The sequence below is a fragment of the Protomyctophum parallelum genome (genome assembly GCF_964188405.1).
Source record: "Protomyctophum parallelum genome assembly, chromosome: 14".
NCBI classification, from domain to species: domain Eukaryota; kingdom Metazoa; phylum Chordata; class Actinopteri; order Myctophiformes; family Myctophidae; genus Protomyctophum; species Protomyctophum parallelum.
In genome coordinates this window covers 35,827,879-35,851,750 of record NC_139709.1, presented here as the reverse complement: position 1 = coordinate 35,851,750, position 23,872 = coordinate 35,827,879, and the positions used below count along the sequence as shown (strand labels likewise).

The window sequence follows — 23,872 nt, the reverse complement described above, 5'->3', positions numbered from 1 at the left end:
TTAAATATGACCGTAATCAATAATAATTAGCCTACTGTATATTACTGTAATCTTTTTCTTTTTTTTGCATTTCATCTTATAAGAAGGCTATTCTGACCTATCTAGGCCTATCATTTATTTCAAGCAGTCAAAACCTTTCAATAGTGACTGCAGACGCAAACCAAAGGCATTGAACCCCTACCATGAAATGTTCTATGAGCAGGGCCTGGCTGTAAACAAGTTATTGAGCTTAGTCCAGTTACCCTGGGCCTGGGTAAACATAGTACCTTTCCTTTCCTTACCTTTGGGTTGGCCATATGGTTGGCCAGAATGAATTCATTTTGCAGTTTGCAGATCCGGTCTAGAACGGACACGGAAACTGCATTATATGTGCGCGTGGGAAAGACCGGACCTCCCCCCGACCGGAGACAGTAGGATGGGCTGTAGACCAGATGTGAGTTACTGAGCAGCAAATAGAAACTAGTCTCGCGTTACCAGGCTGTTAGCCTCGGACATCCAGGCTTGTACCAGACTGTTGCCTCGCAATTTCCAAACATTCGGATCATTATTTACACACCATTCTTAGCATTATTTATTTTAGTACACTTTCAACCTGGCCATATTTGCAATTAAGTGCAAAAATAAATAAAACCATATATAAATATTTGTATCTCATTTGAGTGAAGCTAGGGCTAGGATGCCTGACGTCGTGACGTTTCACGTAACACTTCCGGGTTGTTCGCCAGTGTTTACAAAACGGTACCGGGGGAAAGATGTTACCCCACAACACCAAGGATAAAACTGACGTTTAATATCTTCTGAAACCGTTTATAGCTCAAATAGCTCTTCTTCTGAGTGGAAGCGTCTGCTTGTGTGTCTACATACACGCACGACACGCGCGCACGCTAACGCCAACAAACACAACAATGTCCGGAGCCGTCGCGTTCCACACGCAGCTCGCCTCCATCATGGAGGTAAGGCCTGTTATGCTTATGGTTATTAGTATTACATTATTATTATCATTATAAATGTCGTGATAACTATTATCACCTGGTCGTAATTATGCATAGAGCTAATCACTGTGGGAATTGGTGGGCTCCTCATGTTAAATGGCTACCCCCCCCCTCTCCCCCATGTAAATAAATAAAGAAGGAATAAAGACTTTGGGAAAATTAAATTGTCTGAAATAATGTCATGTATTGATGTATTCTATTCTATTCTAATTTGAACATGACCATACAATCATCTTATCAGCCATAAATTTACCCTTCAACAACTTAGTTTATGCCCATAAGCCATAATGTCTGGCTAGCCTATGTTTTTTTTTTGTTTTGTAGCATTTGTAGAATTGCTGGGCCTTATAAAAGTAAATTGTTCAAATCATGTACGTTTTACATTACTTCAGACCATTTTCAAAATTGTTTTAAGGTTGTGTCCACGATGTGTATAGGTGCCCACAATGTTTACTGTACGTGCCCATGCAGTGCCCACCCTTCTGCAGTTACCGTCTTTCTTTCAATACACAAAGGGCAAACAGATTATTTTATGACAGATAATCGTCAAATAAAATGCCATAATTGTGACAGTTCTCAGTCACTACAACTGATTTCAGTCATGTTTATAATATAAACATGGTTAATATATTTAGAGTAATAGGTGAAACTAGTAATATAATATATGTTAGTATACATTCATCTTGTTCAGAAGGATCTTCCATAAACCCCATATCCAACGGTCTTGGATATTTCATAAAAGCAAGGTTTAAAAACCTCAATCTGTGCGTTGAGGAATCCTTTCACATTGTTTCACAGATCGGGACAGCCTGTTTTCAGTCACTCTCCACTGTACTTTTAGCCTTAATGTCTGACTCTGCCACTTGCTGTTTACATTTTGGATTGATAAAGTATTCAATACTGAATGAAGGCAGAAAAGCCCCAAAAATATGTTGGAAAAAATCTTAATAGTCCTCGGACATGTCATATAAAAGCAAAGGTTAAAACCTCTCAATCTGTGATTTCCTGACATTAGGAATTAGTCGTGCAAACGGTTTGAGTCGTGAGTCATGCCATTTAGTTTTTGCTTTAATCCATGAATGTGGCTACGCTGCAGGTGCTGGCCAACGCGGCGGTGGCAGAGATCTGCGAGCTGGTGGACAGCGGCTACGCTGTGCTGCATGTGGAGATCTCTCGCAGCCAGAAGGAGAACGAGGCATTGCGCCGCAAGCTGCGTCTGATGGAGCTGAAGGCGGCGCGCACGTCCGCCCTGCGCGCTGCCCACCACCACGGGAGCGGAGTGTTCGCCAGCAGCCGCGCCGCCGCCCGAGCCGCCTCCCACGTGTCCGCTGGTGAGCCGAGGAGGACACACGGTACGGCATGGCAGTGGTTCCCAAACTGAGGGGTTATTTTCCGGTGGGCCCCAGATGTCAGCTTATTGTGTTTAATTGAATGTGTTTTCTCACTCGACCAGTCGACCGTAAACAAACCAACATACAGTATACTGTAAGTGTAAAGTGTATCTGCACATTTGGGGGGTCCCCAGTTTAAATATAATTATTTTGGGGCATCGCGGCTTGAAAAGTTTGGCAACCCTTGCGGGCGGGCGTAGGGCAACACCAGGATGTCATATCTACATTTGTGACCTGAAAAGTAAGCCAGTATTTCCAGAGCCATGTGCCCATAGCGAAGGAGCACAAGTACAAATACACCCTCTGGAGTCTGGACTCCCTAGTATGTCGCAGGGACTTACCCCCAATCAAACCCTTGATGCAGAGTGTCGAGCAGGGAGGCATTGGGTCCCATTTTTATAGTCTGTGGTATGACCCGGTCAGGGATTTAATACCCTGCCTCGCAGGCATAGGGGGGACACACGAACCACAAGGTCACTGAGCTTTAACCTGACCTGTTCCACTTGGACATTGTCAAACCAGTATCGATATCTACTGTAAAGCCTTCAAATCAAGGCTGACTTGAAGGCAGATTGGACACAGCCTGAGATTAGGGATATGATGGTGGTAATGAAAGGGAGAAGATCAGGGGCAATGATCTGGATCAAAGACGGAAAGGCGTCTAGACAGAGCACTGGTTCCAAATTTCTTTAGCTCGAGACCCAAAAGTGAAATGTTATGTCTCTCTGGGACCCAAAGTAGTGAAAATAGCAGATCTACAAGCTCACAACGTGTCACTGCATTGCGATCTTATTGTGTATTAATAACTGCTTTTAATTGTGTTATGTGTTATTTGCAGGTGAGGTGCCATTGCCCAGGGTGACTGCCCATGTGCCCACGGCCAGGTGTGAAGCTGTCGAGTCCACCGTTGTGGTGATAGAAGATGCTACTCCGAGAAAGGTATGTGCTAATATCATAAGTTGTCCCCAACCTTCTTATCTCTCACAGAACCCCCCTTTTTCACCTGTAATGACATTCCCAAAATAGGGACACCAGGTTGAAAGTTGTTAAATACCTTTTTTAGAATTGGTAATGGTCATAAAAAAAGTTGGGAAGAGCTCGTTTTCAATAACGCATTGTCTTGCTGCCTTCTCCATTTAGAAACAGGTGGTTTGTACGACCGTTGAGTGATTTCCAACTCAAGCACTTTTTAAATCAATCAAACCTGCACGGACGGGTGCACTGAAAGTAGCTCATAACATGTCTACGGTGGATTTTTATGAAACACACTTTGCATATTAGATTGCTTGTAGATCTGCTATTTTCACTGTCTTAACGTTTCTTCTTTTTTTTTTTACTTAAAAGAAGTGTACCTTTTGCATGTTGTTGCACAGCCAATCCGTGTTCAAATCGGACCTGAGGCTCTTTGCTGCATGCCCTTCCTCATCTCTCTGTTGAAAATACCCACCGACCCACCAACAAAATAAATAAACAAATTATTATGATAGCCTAATAATAATAATTACAGGTTTTCCTCATAAGACTTTATTGTATTGTCTGTCTGTGTGTCAGTCTACATCAGGTGAGCTGGTGAAGGTTAAGACTCCGGTCATTAAGATGGAGAAGTCTGATGAACAGGCCTGGACCGACACTAAGCAAGACAGTAAGTCCTTTACGCACGCATGCACAGCACCAGACACGCATATATTTGTGTTACTATACTTGTGATTGTGAAGACAGCAACATTTTAGCATGGCAATGTTATGAATGATCTAAAAGCTGACAATGTTTTGCACTGCGACATATTGTGAGCAAAACCATTTCTCTTATGAGGAGTCGGACCATGGAAATCTTACCCACAATGTCCATTTCTCAAATTCTACTATATACTTGTGGTTACAGTAACTCTCTGTCTGTCCGTCTCTCTCTCTCATAACATACTCAACGTACTTGAGTCAGTGTAGACACTCCTTGTGAAATATTGATTAGGATTACATTTTATGAATAATTGAACCCATGACAAGTAGCTTGTGACTTACTAATAACTACATTGGATCCATTGGAATTTGAACAAAAGTATATTTTTCCATTTCTTCAACAGTTAAATAATTCTGCTTCAGTGATTTTAATGTAGATTTCAGACATCAGTGCAACATTGTTACGAGGGTTGTCCCGATCCGATCACATGATCAAATCGGTGCCGATCCCATCCTTTTCTAATGATCAGAATCGGATTGGGAGCAAGAAAACATGAACGGAACATCCCTAGTATCAATATTATATCCATATCACGTGATCCACATGAAAAAATGTATCGCAAAATAATAAATTGCGGGAAAACAATAATCCACAGACATGATCATTTTGCATGGCCGCATCTGACCTCGTCCTACATTTTAAACAATACAATCCACGTAGGAATCGTTGTAGAACCACTAAGGTAGGGCTGATCTCCTGTTTGTGAGGCAGCTTGATGTACAAGTACACCCCCTGGAAATGACGCTAGTATGTCGCAGGGACATATCCCCCCAATCCAACCCTTGATGCTGAGTTCCAAGCAGGGAGGCACTGAGTCCCATTTTTTTAGAGTCTTTGGTATGACGCATGGGGATTGAACCCCACCCTCCCAGTCCCAGGACGGGGGCGCCGCCATCTTGCTCAGAGACGAGCGCTGCAAGGTGAGCGGAGCGCAGCCTCGAGACCAGAGCTGTTTAGAGAGAGAGAGCCCAGACAACATAGCAGTCAGTAGGTGTGTTTCCATAAAGCCGTTTTTTTGCGCATTAAGGCTCTTGCGCAAAATCTCCTGGATGGAAACACCTCAAAATGCGAATAAGTCTAAATTTTTCTCATCTAAAAGACCATCCCTGCATCCCGGGACTTACTACATTGAAAACCTATTTATCACTGGGATCAGGAAAAATCGGCACTGGCAGATGCACAAGATCAAATGATCGGATCGGGAGCAAAACAACGTGATCGGGACATGACTGACTTTTACACACGCCGTTTGTTTTTTATCCTCAGATGGTTTCCATCATATCGCAGACGGTTGTCTGGGGGAGCCCGGAATGGACCCTGAAGCCCCGCCCCCAGTGACCAAACAGGAAGTGACAGAGCGGGACGGCAGCAGGGTGTGTTCCTGGGTGAGCGCCGGGGGCATCAGCCCCCCGCAGCCACTGGCCAAAAACCTCAACTCCATCAAAAGCGGGGCCGCGCTGCCGGAGAGCGCTGGCTTCGACTGCATGATGTACGAACCTCCCATACAGCAACACACAGCCCGGAATACCCAGAACCCCTCAGCCGAGGATCCCAGCTGCTCGTACTCCATCAACACGGGTGTTCCGGCTGCCTCCGACCAAGGTTATTGCCGTTTTTAATGTTTATTTTCTTTTTGTTTGTTTGGTTTGACTTTATCTTTTCAAATTTAGTTTACGGTAGTTGATTAGTAAGCTTAGTTTTAGTTTAGATTGTATTCATTTTAGTGTTTCAGTTTTCCATTGTATTATGAGTTGGTCAGTGGCGAGATTCCACATGCGCTGAAGAACTGTGAAAATAGCAGATCTACAAGCTTAAGGCTCATACATAGTCTGGATCTTCGGTGGTGGGGTGACCACCGAACTACAACATGACGTCACGAGCCGCGGTGAAGAGCAAACCACCGCCACCGCTCCAGCCCTTCTCTCTGTTTTTACTTACCACCGCTCAACGTTATTTCAGCTCCGGTGGTCAGCTCACCACCGGAGCGGTGGTCACCTCACCACCGAAAATCCAGACTATGAATAGGCCTTGACAACGCATGCACACTGCACAGCGACCTGTTGTGAGCTTGTAGATCTTTTATGTTCACTATTTTGGAAGAAAATATTGGATATTCACTAATAGTCTAGGATCTGGCTAAGATATGTATGCACTTAATTTAGGAGAGAATATCTCAACTGTTCTTGGCTAATATGACCGCCGCGAACAACTTGGGAACTATGGCTAATTCTCTATCCGGGACGAAATACCTGAAAATGACCACACCCTATTTAAAATGACCGCTAGTTGAAACATGGCTCTAACCGTTGGAGCTACAGATTTTCTGAGATGCTCAAAATGTTCAGAATACTTGTCATGGGCCCAATAGACCATATGCTCTTTCTATCTGCAAAGTGTTTGTTTCATAAAAATCCAACATAGACATGTTGCCACTCTATGTATAGAAATTCCTTGCAGGTAGTGTCAGAGTTTGGAAGCGCTCCCTTTCACTAACGCAGCATCCTCCTGCATTATGTGCAAATTAAAAACAGGTGGTACGCAGGGCCGTTGGGTGATTATTCAATGAGTGCTTCCAAACTCCAATACAAAAATCACACCCGTGTGAACTGAGTAGTGAAACTCCCCCCCTTCTCCTCTCTCTCTCTCATTAGCAGGCAACAGTGCAGCACCATCACTCTCTCTGTTTCTGGCACAACAGCGCCCCTACTGGTACTAATAGTCATACTGGTGCTCATTAACCAACACATAGGCACATAGGTGAACACAGACATTGCTGTTCCTTGGAGTGGTTGCACCACAGACACCTGCAAGGAATTTCTTGACATAAAGTAGCTCATAACATCTCTAACGTGGATTTTTATGAAACAAACACTTTGCAGATAGAAGATAATTAAAGCTTTTTGTATAGCTGCAATGTTGGTGAGTTTGACATAATTTAATACAATTAGATTGGACTATGTCGGTTTGGATGTATGGGCGGTCATTGGCAAATTGTGGCTAGTTTCCACCCTGCCATTAACTTGTGGAAAGATGACCACCGTGTGCATATGGTCTATTGAGTATTCAAACATGAGTATTCTGAACATTTTTGTCAACATCCCCATCCGGTCTCTCAGGTCTGCCTCCTCCCTCACCCTGAAAGTCCTCCCAGCCCGTCTCTCCACCATGGGCTCAAGAGCCTTCAGCCGCTCTGCCCCTCACCTCTGGAAATCCCTCCCCCCTGACATCAGAAACATGGACTCTATCACCATATTTCAAACTCACCTCAAAACCCACCTCTTTAGGCCTATGACTCTGTGTGACCTCTGTGTCTTCTGCTGCAAGCTGTGCCCTAGTTAAATTTCTTCCTGCTTTTAACTGTGTTCTTGTACTGCTTTTAATCTGTACAGCGACCTTGAGTGCCCTGAAAGGCGCCTTATAAATAAAATGTATTATTATTATTATTATTATTTTGAGCATCTCAGAAAATCTGTAGCTCCAACAGTTTAGAAGTTAGAGCCATGTTTCAACTAGCATTTTAAATAGGGTGTGGTCATTTGCAGGTATTTCGTCCCAGATAGAGAATTAGCCATGGTTCCCAAGTTGTTCGTGGCGGTCATATTAGCCAAGAACAGTTGAGATCTCCTAAATGAAGTGCATACATATCTTAGCCTGGTCCCGACTCCTCTACTATAAAACGAAGGACCTTTTCTCCATGATTTTAGTTAGTTTTTAAACCACACAATACGGTTTCAGTTATCATTTTCTTGTAAAGCCAGTTCAGTCTTAGTTATTTTGTTAGTTTAATTTAACTATAATAACCCTGCCTTCTGACACAGGGACCAGCTTTCCTTTCGTCATCAGTGAGGGAACCAGTGCCGTGGCCGAGCACCCCCAGGGGACGCAGTCGTCGGAACGTCAGATGAGCTCGAGGAAAGACCTGCCGACCGTGTCCAATCCCTTCGTCCTGCAGGGGGAGGACTGGGTCTCGCCGCCCCAGGACGATTTCGGCAACAGTCTCCCTTACAACAGGGACTCGGACTCGGGGGGCAACAAGACGTACATCTGCAGCTTCTGCGGGAAGACCCTGGCGTGTCTGAAGAACCTCAAGACCCACATGAGGGTGCACACCGGGGAGAAACCGTTCAGCTGCCCGCTGTGCGGCAAGCGCTTCTCCGACTCCAGCAACCTGAAGCGGCACCAGAGCGTCCACACGGGCGAGAAGCGCTACGGCTGCCTGCACTGCGGCAAGCGCTTCGCCCAGTCGGGCTCGCTTAAAGTGCACATGAGCGTGCACACGGGCTGCAAGCAGTTTAAGTGTCCACACTGCGGGAAGACGTTCATCTCCGCCAACCACCTGCGGAGGCACGTCAGCTCGCACGAGGGTGTCTGATGTTGTGTGGCTCCAATGCGACCAGCATGCTTTGACTACGGTTGGGATCCGGAGGAACCGGGTCCCAAATTGAGGAACCCGAATGGGTTCCATCACATTTGGGAACCGTTTCCGGAACCATTTTTATCAGAGCTGGTATGTGGACTTCACGTCTAATTACAATACCGCTGGTTCTCAACATTTTTAATTTCCAGAACCATCATAACTGTGAGAGTGTACAAATGGAGCAAAGTGGACTCGCATTTGGTTCCATTTGTACGTTCCCAGAGTTACAGACCTACAGTCCATTTAGAACCCCCTATAGAAATCATGAAAGGAAACCGTTAAGGAACCGGAATCGTTAAAGGGGATAGTTAATTAACCGGAATTGTTCAAATCCTACCTAACCATAGCTTTGACGAGATTGAGGGATGGGAATTGATATAAATGAAAGGTGCTGTAAAAATATGTATTGGTTAAAACAAAAAGTGTTATGTTAAAGTTTAAGCTCTATATTACTGTTACTGAACAAACACTATAATCAATATTGCTGAACAAACATTCTATAATCATTACTATCAGAATACACTTTTGAACATTTATTTTAACAAAAGGAAAATCACTTACAGCACCTTTTAGAATGTATTGATATTAGGGATGTAATTCACTCAACTTGATAGGATTCACGATACTGGGTTAAATATACACTTTTCTCACAAATATGTATTTTTTACAAATTGAGATTCCAGACAAATTATGATTATTTCTCAGACAAAAACTACAAAGCTCTGTATTTATTATTTATTATTTTTGTCTCCTATCAGAGTACAGAATGGTTAAGGTCATGATTGATGTATACTCAACATCATACCAAAATTGATTTTGAGATGTATAAAAAAGGCTGCATATAATATATATTTTTCCTTTTTGTATTTTTATTTAGAGTAGACAATTATGTGTACCACTTTTTAAAACTAAGTTGTATGATAGTAATTATTGCATTAAAAACAAATGGTCGTTGTACCAAATGTATCCAATCATACAGGATACAGAAAAAAGTGAAACTGCAAGTGATGAAACAAAAAAAAGGAATTGCATTGAATATGAATCAGAAAACGATATAAAGGAGTCACTGGTGCGACAACAAAAATATCCCTCTCCCGGCTTCGCTCCCCTGAACACAGCCAGTTTGTACTATAGACCAGTGGTTCTCAACCTTTTTCACCTCAAGGACCCCCAGCTCAACATGACTAGGAGGACCCCCACGAGTCCACGACCCCATATTGAGAGCCTCTGGTATAACGCCGGCCGCAAGGCCAAACAGATGCACTGCAGTGGATTCAAACCCCTAGACTCCACGGTGGTTTGTGGGTACTATACCCCCTGCGCCACCCACAAGTATTGTGGTATATATGCTTTTGAACCTGTTCAAACCAGTAAGACGCCCTGAGGGCAAGAAGCAACCTCAGCCTAATTCAATTCCCAGCCCTCAATGGGTAGAGTACAGGCACCAACGTTACTTTGCATTCATTGAACTTTGCATTTGTATTGTACCCACCAAATGGAAGATGTAAATAACAAAATAGGAGTAAGTGATATCTTTTGCTATAATAAGAAATGTTAAATGGCTATATTATAGCGTGTATGTATATAGAGGGTTTGCGCATGCATAAAGTGGCAAAGTGAGTGGTAATGTGATGTTTAATGCAATCAGATAGGACTTTTCTGTTGGGATGTATGGGCTGTCAAGGCCAGAAAGTATTTTTTGCCACTCAGTAGGCATAACCTCCTGTATGATGTCACACGCATAGTCGCATACCCTCTATTCTAGAGTGTTTGTTCAGTTAAATGCCTGGGTATATCCCCGTCTCTCTCGCTCTACAGCAATCTGAGAACACATCGGTAAAATAGGGATAAAACAGCGCCCTCTGCTGTTTGTGTCCTTTTCATTATATGCAGCTTGGAATCTGTTCTTAATACATTTTCAGGTTGGGAAAACAATTTCATCCAATCAGAGAGAACCCATTCATAAACTTCAAATGTATAGTGTACCAGCTATTTTTCTTGTTTCATCACTCCCCATTGCACTTGTTTATCCTGTATGTGGTAGGAGTTATCACTCCTGATTGGATACAATTGGTATCCCCCCCCCAAAAAAAGAAGAAATCCATTCCCTGAACAGAGCTGGAGAGACCAGGGCAGCCCCTCTTATTGAATAATAAAGGAAATACTCTATGATTTCTATCAGAATATAGAGCTTTAACATTTTAACAAAAGAAAACTTGTTTTAACCAAAACGTATCACTTACAACACCTTTTTACATTTCATTTCATATAGATAGGCTACAGCCTTGTAGCACTAGCCTGGGTTCCAGGCCAGCCTGATTCGCTGCATTAAGTGACATTTCAGATCCGCAGAATGCAGTGAGTCAGGCTGGCCTGGAACCCAGGCTATTGTAGCACTGGAGATAAATAAGTCTTGTGAGTTTGTAAGTGTATCGTTTCCCCTGTTATCTCTGGTGGGAGTTATGTGTACTATTAAACTTTATTATGAGGGACTGTGCAGAATACGATGTGTGATTTTCAATTTCTGACATCATTCGCATCATTGAAACATTTCATTTTTAATTCTTGCCGTATTCAGTGTTGGACAGTAGTGAAATACATGTACTACTGTACTGTGTACATTTATGAATTTCACTTCACTATTCCAAAGAAAGAATTGTGAAAATAGCCCATTTACTATAGAGCACAGCATGTTCTTACTTCTGAAAAATTAAATGAATTGTTTTGCAAGAATTCCTATATTTTACTTCAGCAGCTTTGATGTTAAAAGAAGTTAGGGGTTAAGTGTTTTGCACATCACTGGGGCCAGGAAGCGATAGCCTGGGTTCCAGCCTGAATCGCTGTGTTCTGTGAATCTGTAGCGAGAGTGACAAAACAGATTCAGGCTGGAACCCAGCAGGCTAGGGAATCGAACCTGGGACATTCTGTATCCATTCAGCTGTGTCCATCCCATAATGGGGTAGTAATTAATTAGTTACATTTTCTCAGTTACCTTTACTGAAGTAACTATTTGAATAAATAGTACTCAAATTATTTGGATGATTACTCTTTATTTGTACCCATTATTGTCTTTTTTTCTTTTAATTAAATGCACATTCTTTTTGGTTAAGTTGCTCCGAGAGAACAATTTTGTCTATTTCTATTGAAGCAACTAAAATTATATTTATATTATTAGACATTTCAATTGCGTTGTACTTGAGTAGTCTTCTTATCACTAAACAGAATTGAGTGAATGCCCTGATGAAAATAAAAAGTTAAATAACTCAGTTAAGAAACTCCATTCACACTTTTTATTATTCAGCTTACTGTGGAGACACATGCTGGAACTTTTTACATTGAAATGTTTTGTAGTTTCTGAGTTATTTAACTTAAACGCCCAATGCATTCTCTATGCTATGGCAATAGCACAAACTTTGGCATGCTACTAGTCCTACATACTTACACCTAGCAACCCCATTCTAGCCTACTTAGGTTCATCTTACGGTGGACATGGAAAATTCAAAAAAACAATGGGCTATAACCCATCGTTTTTTTCATTTTTTCATTTTTTTTCAAATCCTCAAAAATGTAGAAAAACGGCGTGCTACAGTATAGTATGCCGTACGATATGGGCTATAGCCCATATCCTCGCGGTGTATAGCGGTGTATGAGAATGGGTGTTGCGGAGGATGAGAGCATTCCTCTCATCCTCCGCAACACAATGCATTCTCTATGGCAATAGCACAAACTTTGGCATGCTACTAGTCCTACATACTTACACCTAGCAACCCCATTCTAGCCTACTTAGGTTCATCTTACGGTGGACGTGTTTGCCTGAAAAGGAATCTTTGAAATGTTTCATAGTTTTAGAAATATATAGTGCTTTCAAATTTGAGACATTTTTGAGGATTTGAAAAAAATGAAAGAAAAAAAACATGGGTTATAGCCCATCGTTTTTTTAAATTTTGATTTATTTTTTTTAACCTCGTTTTTCATCATTTTTGAACATGGGCTATAGCCCATACCGTACGGCATACTATAGCACGCCGTTTTTCATCATTTTTGAGGTTTTGAAAAAAAAACTAAAACAATTAAAACATGGGTTATAGCCCATCGTTTTTTGAATTTTAGATTTTTTTTTTATCCTCGTTTTTCATCATTCTTGACCATGGGCTATAGCCCATACCGTACGGCATACTATAGCATGCCGTTTTTCATAATTTTTGAGGATTTGAAAAAAAAAAAAAAAAAAAACATGGGTTATAGCCCATTGTTTTTTGAAATTTAGATTTCTTTTTTTAACCTCGTTTTTCATCATTTTTGAACATGGGCTATAGCCCATACCGTACGGTATACTACAGCATGCCGTTTTTCATCATTTTTGAGGTTTTGAAAAAAGAAAAAGAAAAGAAAAAAAAAACATGGGTTATAGCCCATCGTTTTTTGAATTTTTGAATTTTTTTAATCCTCGTTTTTCATCATTCTTGACCATGGGCTATAGCCCATACCGTACGGCATACTATAGCACGCCGTTTTTCATCATTTTTGAGGTTTTGAAAAAAATTAAAACACCTAGCAACCCCATTCTAGCCTACTTAGATTCATCTTACGGTGGACAAGTTTGCCTGAAAAGGAATCTTTGAAATGTTTCATAGTTTTAGAAATATAGTGCTTTCAAATTTACAATGGGGCTCAATGGCTAAAATGATGAAAAACGGCGTGCTATAGTATGCCTTACGATATGGTCCAAAATGATGAAAAACGAGGATAAAAAAAAAATCAAAAAACGATGGGCTATAACCCATTGTATTTTTCATTTTTTCATTTTTTTCAAATCCTCAAAAATGATGAAAAACGGCGTGCAATAGTATGCCGTACGATATGGGCTATAGCCCATGGTCCAAAATGATGAAAGACGAGGATTTAAAAAAATTCAAAATTTCAAAAAACGATGGGCTATAACCCATCGTTTTTTTCATTTTTTCATTTTTTTCAAATCCTCAAAAATGATGAAAAACGGCGTGCTATAGTATGCCGTACGATATGGGCTATATAGCCCATGGTCCAAAATGATGAAAAACGAGGATAAAAAAAAACAAAAAACAATGGGCTATAACCCATCGTATTTTTCATTTTTTCATTTTTTTCTAATCCTCAAAAATGATGAAAAACGGCGTGCAATAGTATGCCGTACGATATGGGCTATAGCCCATGGTCCAAAATGATGAAAGACGAGGATTTAAAAAAATTCAAAAAATCAAAAAACGATGGGCTATAACCCATCGTTTTTTTTAATTTTTTCATTTTTTTCAAATCCTCAAAAATGATGAAAAACGGCGGGCTATAGTATGCCGTACGATATGGGCTATATAGCCCATGGTCCAAAATGATGAAAAACGAGGATAAAAAAAAACAAAAAACAATGGGCTATAACCCATCGTTTTTTTCATTTTTTTCAAATCCTCAAAAATGATGAAAGACGGCGTGCTACAGTATAGTATGCCGTACGATATGGGCTATAGCCCATATCCTCGCGGTGTATAGCGGTGTATGAGAATGGGTGTTGCGGAGGATGAGAGCATTCCTCTCATCCTCCGCAACACAATGCATTCTCTATGGCAATAGCACAAATTTTTCCACTAGTCCTACATACTTACACCTAGCAACCCCATTCTAGCCTACTTAGGTTCATCTTACGGTAGACATGTTTGCCTGAAAAGGAATCTTTGAAATGTTTCATAGTTTTAGAAATATAGTGCTTTCAGATTTAACATGGGGCTCAATGGCAGCTCTATAGGCACGTCAAAAGTCACTTTCACCTAGAAACTCCATTCACACTTTTTATTATTCAGCTTACTGTGGAGACACATGCTGGAACATTTTTTTATTTTTATGTTTTGTAGTTTATGAGTTATTTAACTTAAACGCCCAATGCATTCTCTATGGCAATAGCACAAAATTTGGCATGCTACTAGTCCTACATACTTACACCTAGCAACCCCATTCTAGCCTACTTAGGTTCATCTTACGGTGGACATGTTTGCCTGAAAAGGAATCTTTGAAATGTTTCATAGTTTTAGAAATATAGTGCTTTCAAATTTGAGACATTTAACATGGGGCTCAATGGCAGCTCTATAGGCACGTCAAAAGTCACTTTCACCTAGAAACTCCATTCACACTTTTTATTAATCAGCTTACTGTGGAGACACATGCTGGAACTTTTTTTTATTTTTATGTTTTGTAGTTTATGAGTTATTTAACTTAAACGCCCAATGCATTCTCTATGGCAATAGCACAAAATTTGGCATGCTACTAGTCCTACATACTTACACCTAGCAACCCCATTCTAGCCTACTTAGGTTCATCTTACGGTGGACATGTTTGCCTGAAAAGGAATCTTTGAAATGTTTCATAGTTTTAGAAATATAGTGCTTTCAAATTTGAGACATTTAACATGGGGCTCAATGGCAGCTCTATAGGCACGTCAAAAGTCACTTTCACCTAGAAACTCCATTCACACTTTTTATTATTCAGCTTACTGTGGAGACACATGCTGGAACTTTTTTTTATTTTTATGTTTTGTAGTTTATGAGTTATTTAACTTAAACGCCCAATGCATTCTCTATGGCAATAGCACAAAATTTGGAATGCTACTAGTCCTAAATACTTACACCTAGCAACCCCATTCTAGCCTACTTAGGTTCATCTTACGGTGGACATGTTTGCCTGAAAAGGAATCTTTGAAATGTTTCATAGTTTTAGAAATATAGTGCTTTAAAATTTGAGACATTTAACATGGGGCTCAATGGCAGCTCTATAGGCACGTCAAAAGTCACTTTCACCTAGAAACTCCATTCACACTTTATATTATTCAGCTTACTGTGGAGACACATGCTGGAACTTTTTTTTATTTTTATGTTTTGTAGTTTATGAGTTATTTAACTTAAACGCCCAATGCATTCTCTATGGCAATAGCACAAAATTTGGAATGCTACTAGTCCTACATACTTACACCTAGCAACCCCATTCTAGCCTACTTAGGTTCATCTTACGGTGGACATGTTTGCCTGAAAAGGAATCTTTGAAATGTTTCATAGTTTTAGAAATATAGTGCTTTCAAATTTGAGACATTTAACATGGGGCTCAATGGCAGCTCTATAGGCACGTCAAAAGTCACTTTCACCTAGAAACTCCATTCACACTTTTTATTATTCAGCTTACTGTGGAGACACATGCTGGAACTTTTTTTTATTTTTATGTTTTGTAGTTTATGAGTTATTTAACTTAAACGCCCAATGCATTCTCTATGGCAATAGCACAAAATTTGGCATGCTACTAGTCCTACATACTTACACCTAGCAACCCCATTCTAGCCTACTTAGGTTCATCTTACGGTGGACATGTTTGCCTGAAAAGGAATCTTTGAAATGTTTCATAGTTTTAGAAATATAGTGCTTTCAAATTTGAGACATTTAACATGGGGCTCAATGGCAGCTCTATAGGCACGTCAAAAGTCACTTTCACCTAGAAACTCCATTCACACTTTTTATTAATCAGCTTACTGTGGAGACACATGCTGGAACTTTTTTTTATTTTTATGTTTTGTAGTTTATGAGTTATTTAACTTAAACGCCCAATGCATTCTCTATGGCAATAGCACAAAATTTGGCATGCTACTAGTCCTACATACTTACACCTAGCAACCCCATTCTAGCCTACTTAGGTTCATCTTACGGTGGACATGTTTGCCTGAAAAGGAATCTTTGAAATGTTTCATAGTTTTAGAAATATAGTGCTTTCAAATTTGAGACATTTAACATGGGGCTCAATGGCAGCTCTATAGGCACGTCAAAAGTCACTTTCACCTAGAAACTCCATTCACACTTTTTATTATTCAGCTTACTGTGGAGACACATGCTGGTACTTTTTTTTATTTTTATGTTTTGTAGTTTATGAGTTATTTAACTTAAACGCCCAATGCATTCTCTATGGCAATAGCACAAAATTTGGCATGCTACTAGTCCTACATACTTACACCTAGCAACCCCATTCTAGCCTACTTAGGTTCATCTTACGGTGGACATGTTTGCCTGAAAAGGAATCTTTGAAATGTTTCATAGTTTTAGAAATATAGTGCTTTCAAATTTGAGACATTTAACATGGGGCTCAATGGCAGCTCTATAGGCACGTCAAAAGTCACTTTCACCTAGAAACTCCATTCACACTTTTTATTATTCAGCTACTGTGGAGACACATGCTGGAACTTTTTTTTATTTTTATGTTTTGTAGTTTATGAGTTATTTAACTTAAACGCCCAATGCATTCTCTATGGCAATAGCACAAAATTTGGCATGCTACTAGTCCTAAATACTTACACCTAGCAACCCCATTCTAGCCTACTTAGGTTCATCTTACGGTGGACATGTTTGCCTGAAAAGGAATCTTTGAAATGTTTCATAGTTTTAGAAATATAGTGCTTTCAAATTTGAGACATTTAACATGGGGCTCAATGGCAGCTCTATAGGCACGTCAAAAGTCACTTTCACCTAGAAACTCCATTCACACTTTTTATTATTCAGCTTACTGTGGAGACACATGCTGGAACTTTTTTTTATTTTTATGTTTTGTAGTTTATGAGTTATTTAACTTAAACGCCCAATGCATTCTCTATGGCAATAGCACAAAATTTGGAATGCTACTAGTCCTACATACTTACACCTAGCAACCCCATTCTAGCCTACTTAGGTTCATCTTACGGTGGACATGTTTGCCTGAAAAGGAATCTTTGAAATGTTTCATAGTTTTAGAAATATAGTGCTTTAAAATTTGAGACATTTAACATGGGGCTCAATGGCAGCTCTATAGGCACGTCAAAAGTCACTTTCACCTAGAAACTCCATTCACACTTTTTATTATTCAGCTTACTGTGGAGACACATGCTGGAACTTTTTTTTATTTTTATGTTTTGTAGTTTATGAGTTATTTAACTTAAACGCCCAATGCATTCTCTATGGCAATAGCACAAAATTTGGAATGCTACTAGTCCTACATACTTACACCTAGCAACCCCATTCTAGCCTACTTAGGTTCATCTTACGGTGGACATGTTTGCCTGAAAAGGAATCTTTGAAATGTTTCATAGTTTTAGAAATATAGTGCTTTCAAATTTGAGACATTTAACATGGGGCTCAATGGCAGCTCTATAGGCACGTCAAAAGTCACTTTCACCTAGAAACTCCATTCACACTTTTTATTATTCAGCTACTGTGGAGACACATGCTGGAACTTTTTTTTATTTTTATGTTTTGTAGTTTATGAGTTATTTAACTTAAACGCCCAATGCATTCTCTATGGCAATAGCACAAAATTTGGCATGCTACTAGTCCTACATACTTACACCTAGCAACCCCATTCTAGCCTACTTAGGTTCATCTTACGGTGGACATGTTTGCCTGAAAAGGAATCTTTGAAATGTTTCATAGTTTTAGAAATATAGTGCTTTCAAATTTGAGACATTTAACATGGGGCTCAATGGCAGCTCTATAGGCACGTCAAAAGTCACTTTCACCTAGAAACTCCATTCACACTTTTTATTATTCAGCTTACTGTGGAGACACATGCTGGAACTTTTTTTTATTTTTATGTTTTGTAGTTTATGAGTTATTTAACTTAAACGCCCAATGCATTCTCTATGGCAATAGCACAAAATTTGGAATGCTACTAGTCCTAAATACTTACACCTAGCAACCCCATTCTAGCCTACTTAGGTTCATCTTACGGTGGACATGTTTGCCTGAAAAGGAATCTTTGAAATGTTTCATAGTTTTAGAAATATAGTGCTTTCAAATTTGAGACATTTAACATGGGGCTCAATGGCAGCTCTATAGGCACGTCAAAAGTCACTTTCACCTAGAAACTCCATTCACACTTTTTATTATTCAGCTTACTGTGGAGACACATGCTGGAACTTTTTTTTATTTTTATGTTTTGTAGTTTATGAGTTATTTAACTTAAACGCCCAATGCATTCTCTATGGCAATAGCACAAAATTTGGAATGCTACTAGTCCTACATACTTACACCTAGCAACCCCATTCTAGCCTACTTAGGTTCATCTTACGGTGGACATGTTTGCCTGAAAAGGAATCTTTGAAATGTTTCATAGTTTTAGAAATATAGTGCTTTCAAATTTGAGACATTTAACATGGGGCTCAATGGCAGCTCTATAGGCACGTCAAAAGTCACTTTCACCTAGAAACTCCATTCACACTTTATATTATTCAGCTTACTGTGGAGACACATGCTGGAACTTTTTTTTATTTTTATGTTTTGTAGTTTATGAGTTATTTAACTTAAACGCCCAATGCATTCTCTATGGCAATAGCACAAAATTTGGAATGCTACTAGTCCTACATACTTACACCTAGCAACCCCATTCTAGCCTACTTAGGTTCATCTTACGGTGGACATGTTTGCCTGAAAAGGAATCTTTGAAATGTTTCATAGTTTTAGAAATATAGTGCTTTCAAATTTGAGACATTTAACATGGGGCTCAATGGCAGCTCTATAGGCACGTCAAAAGTCACTTTCACCTAGAAACTCCATTCACACTTTTTATTATTCAGCTTACTGTGGAGACACATGCTGGGACTTTTTTTTATTTTTATGTTTTGTAGTTTATGAGTTATTTAACTTAAACGCCCAATGCATTCTCTATGGCAATAGCACAAAATTTGGAATGCTACTAGTCCTACATACTTACACCTAGCAACCCCATTCTAGCCTACTTAGGTTCATCTTACGGTGGACATGTTTGCCTGAAAAGGAATCTTTGAAATGTTTCATAGTTTTAGAAATATAGTGCTTTCAAATTTGAGACATTTAACATGGGGCTCAATGGCAGCTCTATAGGCACGTCAAAAGTCACTTTCACCTAGAAACTCCATTCACACTTTTTATTATTCAGCTTACTGTGGAGACACATGCTGGAACTTTTTTTTTTTTTTATGTTTTGTAGTTTATGAGTTATTTAACTTAAACGCCCAATGCATTCTCTATGGCAATAGCACAAAATTTGGAATGCTACTAGTCCTACATACTTACACCTAGCAACCCCATTCTAGCCTACTTAGGTTCATCTTACGGTGGACATGTTTGCCTGAAAAGGAATCTTTGAAATGTTTCATAGTTTAAGAAATATAGTGCTTTCAAATTTGAGACATTTAACATGGGGCTCAATGGCAGCTCTATAGGCACGTCAAAAGTCACTTTCACCTAGAAACTCCATTCACACTTTTTATTATTCAGCTACTGTGGAGACACATGCTGGAACTTTTTTTTATTTTTATGTTTTGTAGTTTATGAGTTATTTAACTTAAACGCCCAATGCATTCTCTATGGCAATAGCACAAAATTTGGCATGCTACTAGTCCTACATACTTACACCTAGCAACCCCATTCTAGCCTACTTAGGTTCATCTTACGGTGGACATGTTTGCCTGAAAAGGAATCTTTGAAATGTTTCATAGTTTTAGAAATATAGTGCTTTCAAATTTGAGACATTTAACATGGGGCTCAATGGCAGCTCTATAGGCACGTCAAAAGTCACTTTCACCTAGAAACTCCATTCACACTTTTTATTATTCAGCTTACTGTGGAGACACATGCTGGAACTTTTTTTTATTTTTATGTTTTGTAGTTTATGAGTTATTTAACTTAAACGCCCAATGCATTCTCTATGGCAATAGCACAACATTTGGAATGCTACTAGTCCTAAATACTTACACCTAGCAACCCCATTCTAGCCTACTTAGGTTCATCTTACGGTGGACATGTTTGCCTGAAAAGGAATCTTTGAAATGTTTCATAGTTTTAGAAATATAGTGCTTTCAAATTTGAGACATTTAACATGGGGCTCAATGGCAGCTCTATAGGCACGTCAAAAGTCACTTTCACCTAGAAACTCCATTCACACTTTATATTATTCAGCTTACTGTGGAGACACATGCTGGAACTTTTTTTTATTTTTATGTTTTGTAGTTTATGAGTTATTTAACTTAAACGCCCAATGCATTCTCTATGGCAATAGCACAAAATTTGGAATGCTACTAGTCCTACATACTTACACCTAGCAACCCCATTCTAGCCTACTTAGGTTCATCTTACGGTGGACATGTTTGCCTGAAAAGGAATCTTTGAAATGTTTCATAGTTTTAGAAATATAGTGCTTTCAAATTTGAGACATTTAACATGGGGCTCAATGGCAGCTCTATAGGCACGTCAAAAGTCACTTTCACCTAGAAACTCCATTCACACTTTTTATTATTCAACTTACTGTGGAGACACATGCTGGGACTTTTTTTTATTTTTATGTTTTGTAGTTTATGAGTTATTTAACTTAAACGCCCAATGCATTCTCTATGGCAATAGCACAAAATTTGGAATGCTACTAGTCCTACATACTTACACCTAGCAACCCCATTCTAGCCTACTTAGGTTCATCTTACGGTGGACATGTTTGCCTGAAAAGGAATCTTTGAAATGTTTCATAGTTTTAGAAATATAGTGCTTTCAAATTTGAGACATTTAACATGGGGCTCAATGGCAGCTCTATAGGCACGTCAAAAGTCACTTTCACCTAGAAACTCCATTCACACTTTTTATTATTCAGCTTACTGTGGAGACACATGCTGGAACTTTTTTTTTTTTTTATGTTTTGTAGTTTATGAGTTATTTAACTTAAACGCCCAATGCATTCTCTATGGCAATAGCACAAAATTTGGAATGCTACTAGTCCTACATACTTACACCTAGCAACCCCATTCTAGCCTACTTAGGTTCATCTTACGGTGGACATGTTTGCCTGAAAAGGAATCTTTGAAATGTTTCATAGTTTAAGAAATATAGTGCTTTCAAATTTGAGACATTTAACATGGGGCTCAATGGCAGCTCTATAGGCACGTCAAAAGTCACTTTCACCTAGAAACTCCATTCACACTTTTTATTATTCAGCTACTGTGGAGACACATGCTGGAACTTTTTTTTATTTTTATGTTTTGTAGTTTATGAGTTATTTAACTTAAACGCCCAATGCATTCTCTATGGCAATAGCACAAAATTTGGCATGCTACTAGTCCTACATACTTACACCTAGCAACCCCATTCTAGCCTACTTAGGTTCATCTTACGGTGGACATGTTTGCCTGAAAAGGAATCTTTGAAATGTTTCATAGTTTTAGAAATATAGTGCTTTCAAATTTGAGACATTTAACATGGGGCTCAATGGCAGCTCTATAGGCACGTCAAAAGTCACTTTCACCTAGAAACTCCATTCACACTTTTTATTATTCAGCTTACTGTGGAGACACATGCTGGAACTTTTTTTTATTTTTATGTTTTGTAGTTTATGAGTTTTTTAACTTAAACGCCCAATGCATTCTCTATGGCAATAGCACAAAATTTGGAATGCTACTAGTCCTAAATACTTACACCTAGCAACCCCATTCTAGCCTACTTAGGTTCATCTTACGGTGGACATGTTTGCCTGAAAAGGAATCTTTGAAATGTTTCATAGTTTTAGAAATATAGTGCTTTAAAATTTGAGACATTTAACATGGGGCTCAATGGCAGCTCTATAGGCACGTCAAAAGTCACTTTCACCTAGAAACTCCATTCACACTTTATATTATTCAGCTTACTGTGGAGACACATGCTGGAACTTTTTTTTATTTTTATGTTTTGTAGTTTATGAGTTATTTAACTTAAACGCCCAATGCATTCTCTATGGCAATAGCACAAAATTTGGAATGCTACTAGTCCTACATACTTACACCTAGCAACCCCATTCTAGCCTACTTAGGTTCATCTTACGGTGGACATGTTTGCCTGAAAAGGAATCTTTGAAATGTTTCATAGTTTTAGAAATATAGTGCTTTCAAATTTGAGACATTTAACATGGGGCTCAATGGCAGCTCTATAGGCACGTCAAAAGTCACTTTCACCTAGAAACTCCATTCACACTTTTTATTATTCAGCTTACTGTGGAGACACATGCTGGAACTTTTTTTTATTTTTATGTTTTGTAGTTTATGAGTTATTTAACTTAAACGCCCAATGCATTCTCTATGGCAATAGCACAAAATTTGGAATGCTACTAGTCCTACATACTTACACCTAGCAACCCCATTCTAGCCTACTTAGGTTCATCTTACGGTGGACATGTTTGCCTGAAAAGGAATCTTTGAAATGTTTCATAGTTTTAGAAATATAGTGCTTTCAAATTTGAGACATTTAACATGGGGCTCAATGGCAGCTCTATAGGCACGTCAAAAGTCACTTTCACCTAGAAACTCCATTCACACTTTTTATTATTCAGCTTACTGTGGAGACACATGCTGGAACTTTTTTTTATTTTTATGTTTTGTAGTTTATGAGTTATTTAACTTAAACGCCCAATGCATTCTCTATGGCAATAGCACAAAATTTGGAATGCTACTAGTCCTACATACTTACACCTAGCAACCCCATTCTAGCCTACTTAGGTTCATCTTACGGTGGACATGTTTGCCTGAAAAGGAATCTTTGAAATGTTTCATAGTTTTAGAAATATAGTGCTTTCAAATTTGAGACATTTAACATGGGGCTCAATGGCAGCTCTATAGGCACGTCAAAAGTCACTTTCACCTAGAAACTCCATTCACACTTTTTATTATTCAGCTTACTGTGGAGACACATGCTGGAACTTTTTTTTATTTTTATGTTTTGTAGTTTATGAGTTATTTAACTTAAACGCCCAATGCATTCTCTATGGCAATAGCACAAAATTTGGAATGCTACTAGTCCTACATACTTACACCTAGCAACCCCATTCTAGCCTACTTAGGTTCATCTTACGGTGGACATGTTTGCCTGAAAAGGAATCTTTGAAATGTTTCATAGTTTTAGAAATATAGTGCTTTCAAATTTGAGACATTTAACATGGGGCTCAATGGCAGCTCTATAGGCACGTCAAAAGTCACTTTCACCTAGAAACTCCATTCACACTTTTTATTATTCAGCTTACTGTGGAGACACATGCTGGAACTTTTTTTTTTTTTTATGTTTTGTAGTTTATGAGTTATTTAACTTAAACGCCCAATGCATTCTCTATGGCAATAGCACAAAATTTGGAATGCTACTAGTCCTACATACTTACACCTAGCAACCCCATTCTAGCCTACTTAGGTTCATCTTACGGTGGACATGTTTGCCTGAAAAGGAATCTTTGAAATGTTTCATAGTTTAAGAAATATAGTGCTTTCAAATTTGAGACATTTAACATGGGGCTCAATGGCAGCTCTATAGGCACGTCAAAAGTCA

At 39.2% G+C, this 23,872-nt stretch overlaps 1 protein-coding gene across 1 annotated transcript; it reads left to right on the top strand.

The window, feature by feature from the left end:
- Positions 1-759: 759 nt before the first annotated feature.
- Positions 760-10,850, top strand: LOC310870952 (uncharacterized protein). Its single transcript, XM_083782348.1, has 6 exons — positions 760-953; positions 2,089-2,344; positions 3,222-3,322; positions 3,935-4,025; positions 5,387-5,722; positions 7,939-10,850. Exons 1-6 carry the CDS (start codon positions 906-908, stop codon positions 8,490-8,492), a joined length of 1,386 nt encoding a protein of 461 aa, XP_083638474.1. The 5' UTR covers positions 760-905; the 3' UTR covers positions 8,493-10,850.
- The last annotated feature ends 13,022 nt before the right edge of the window (positions 10,851-23,872 follow it).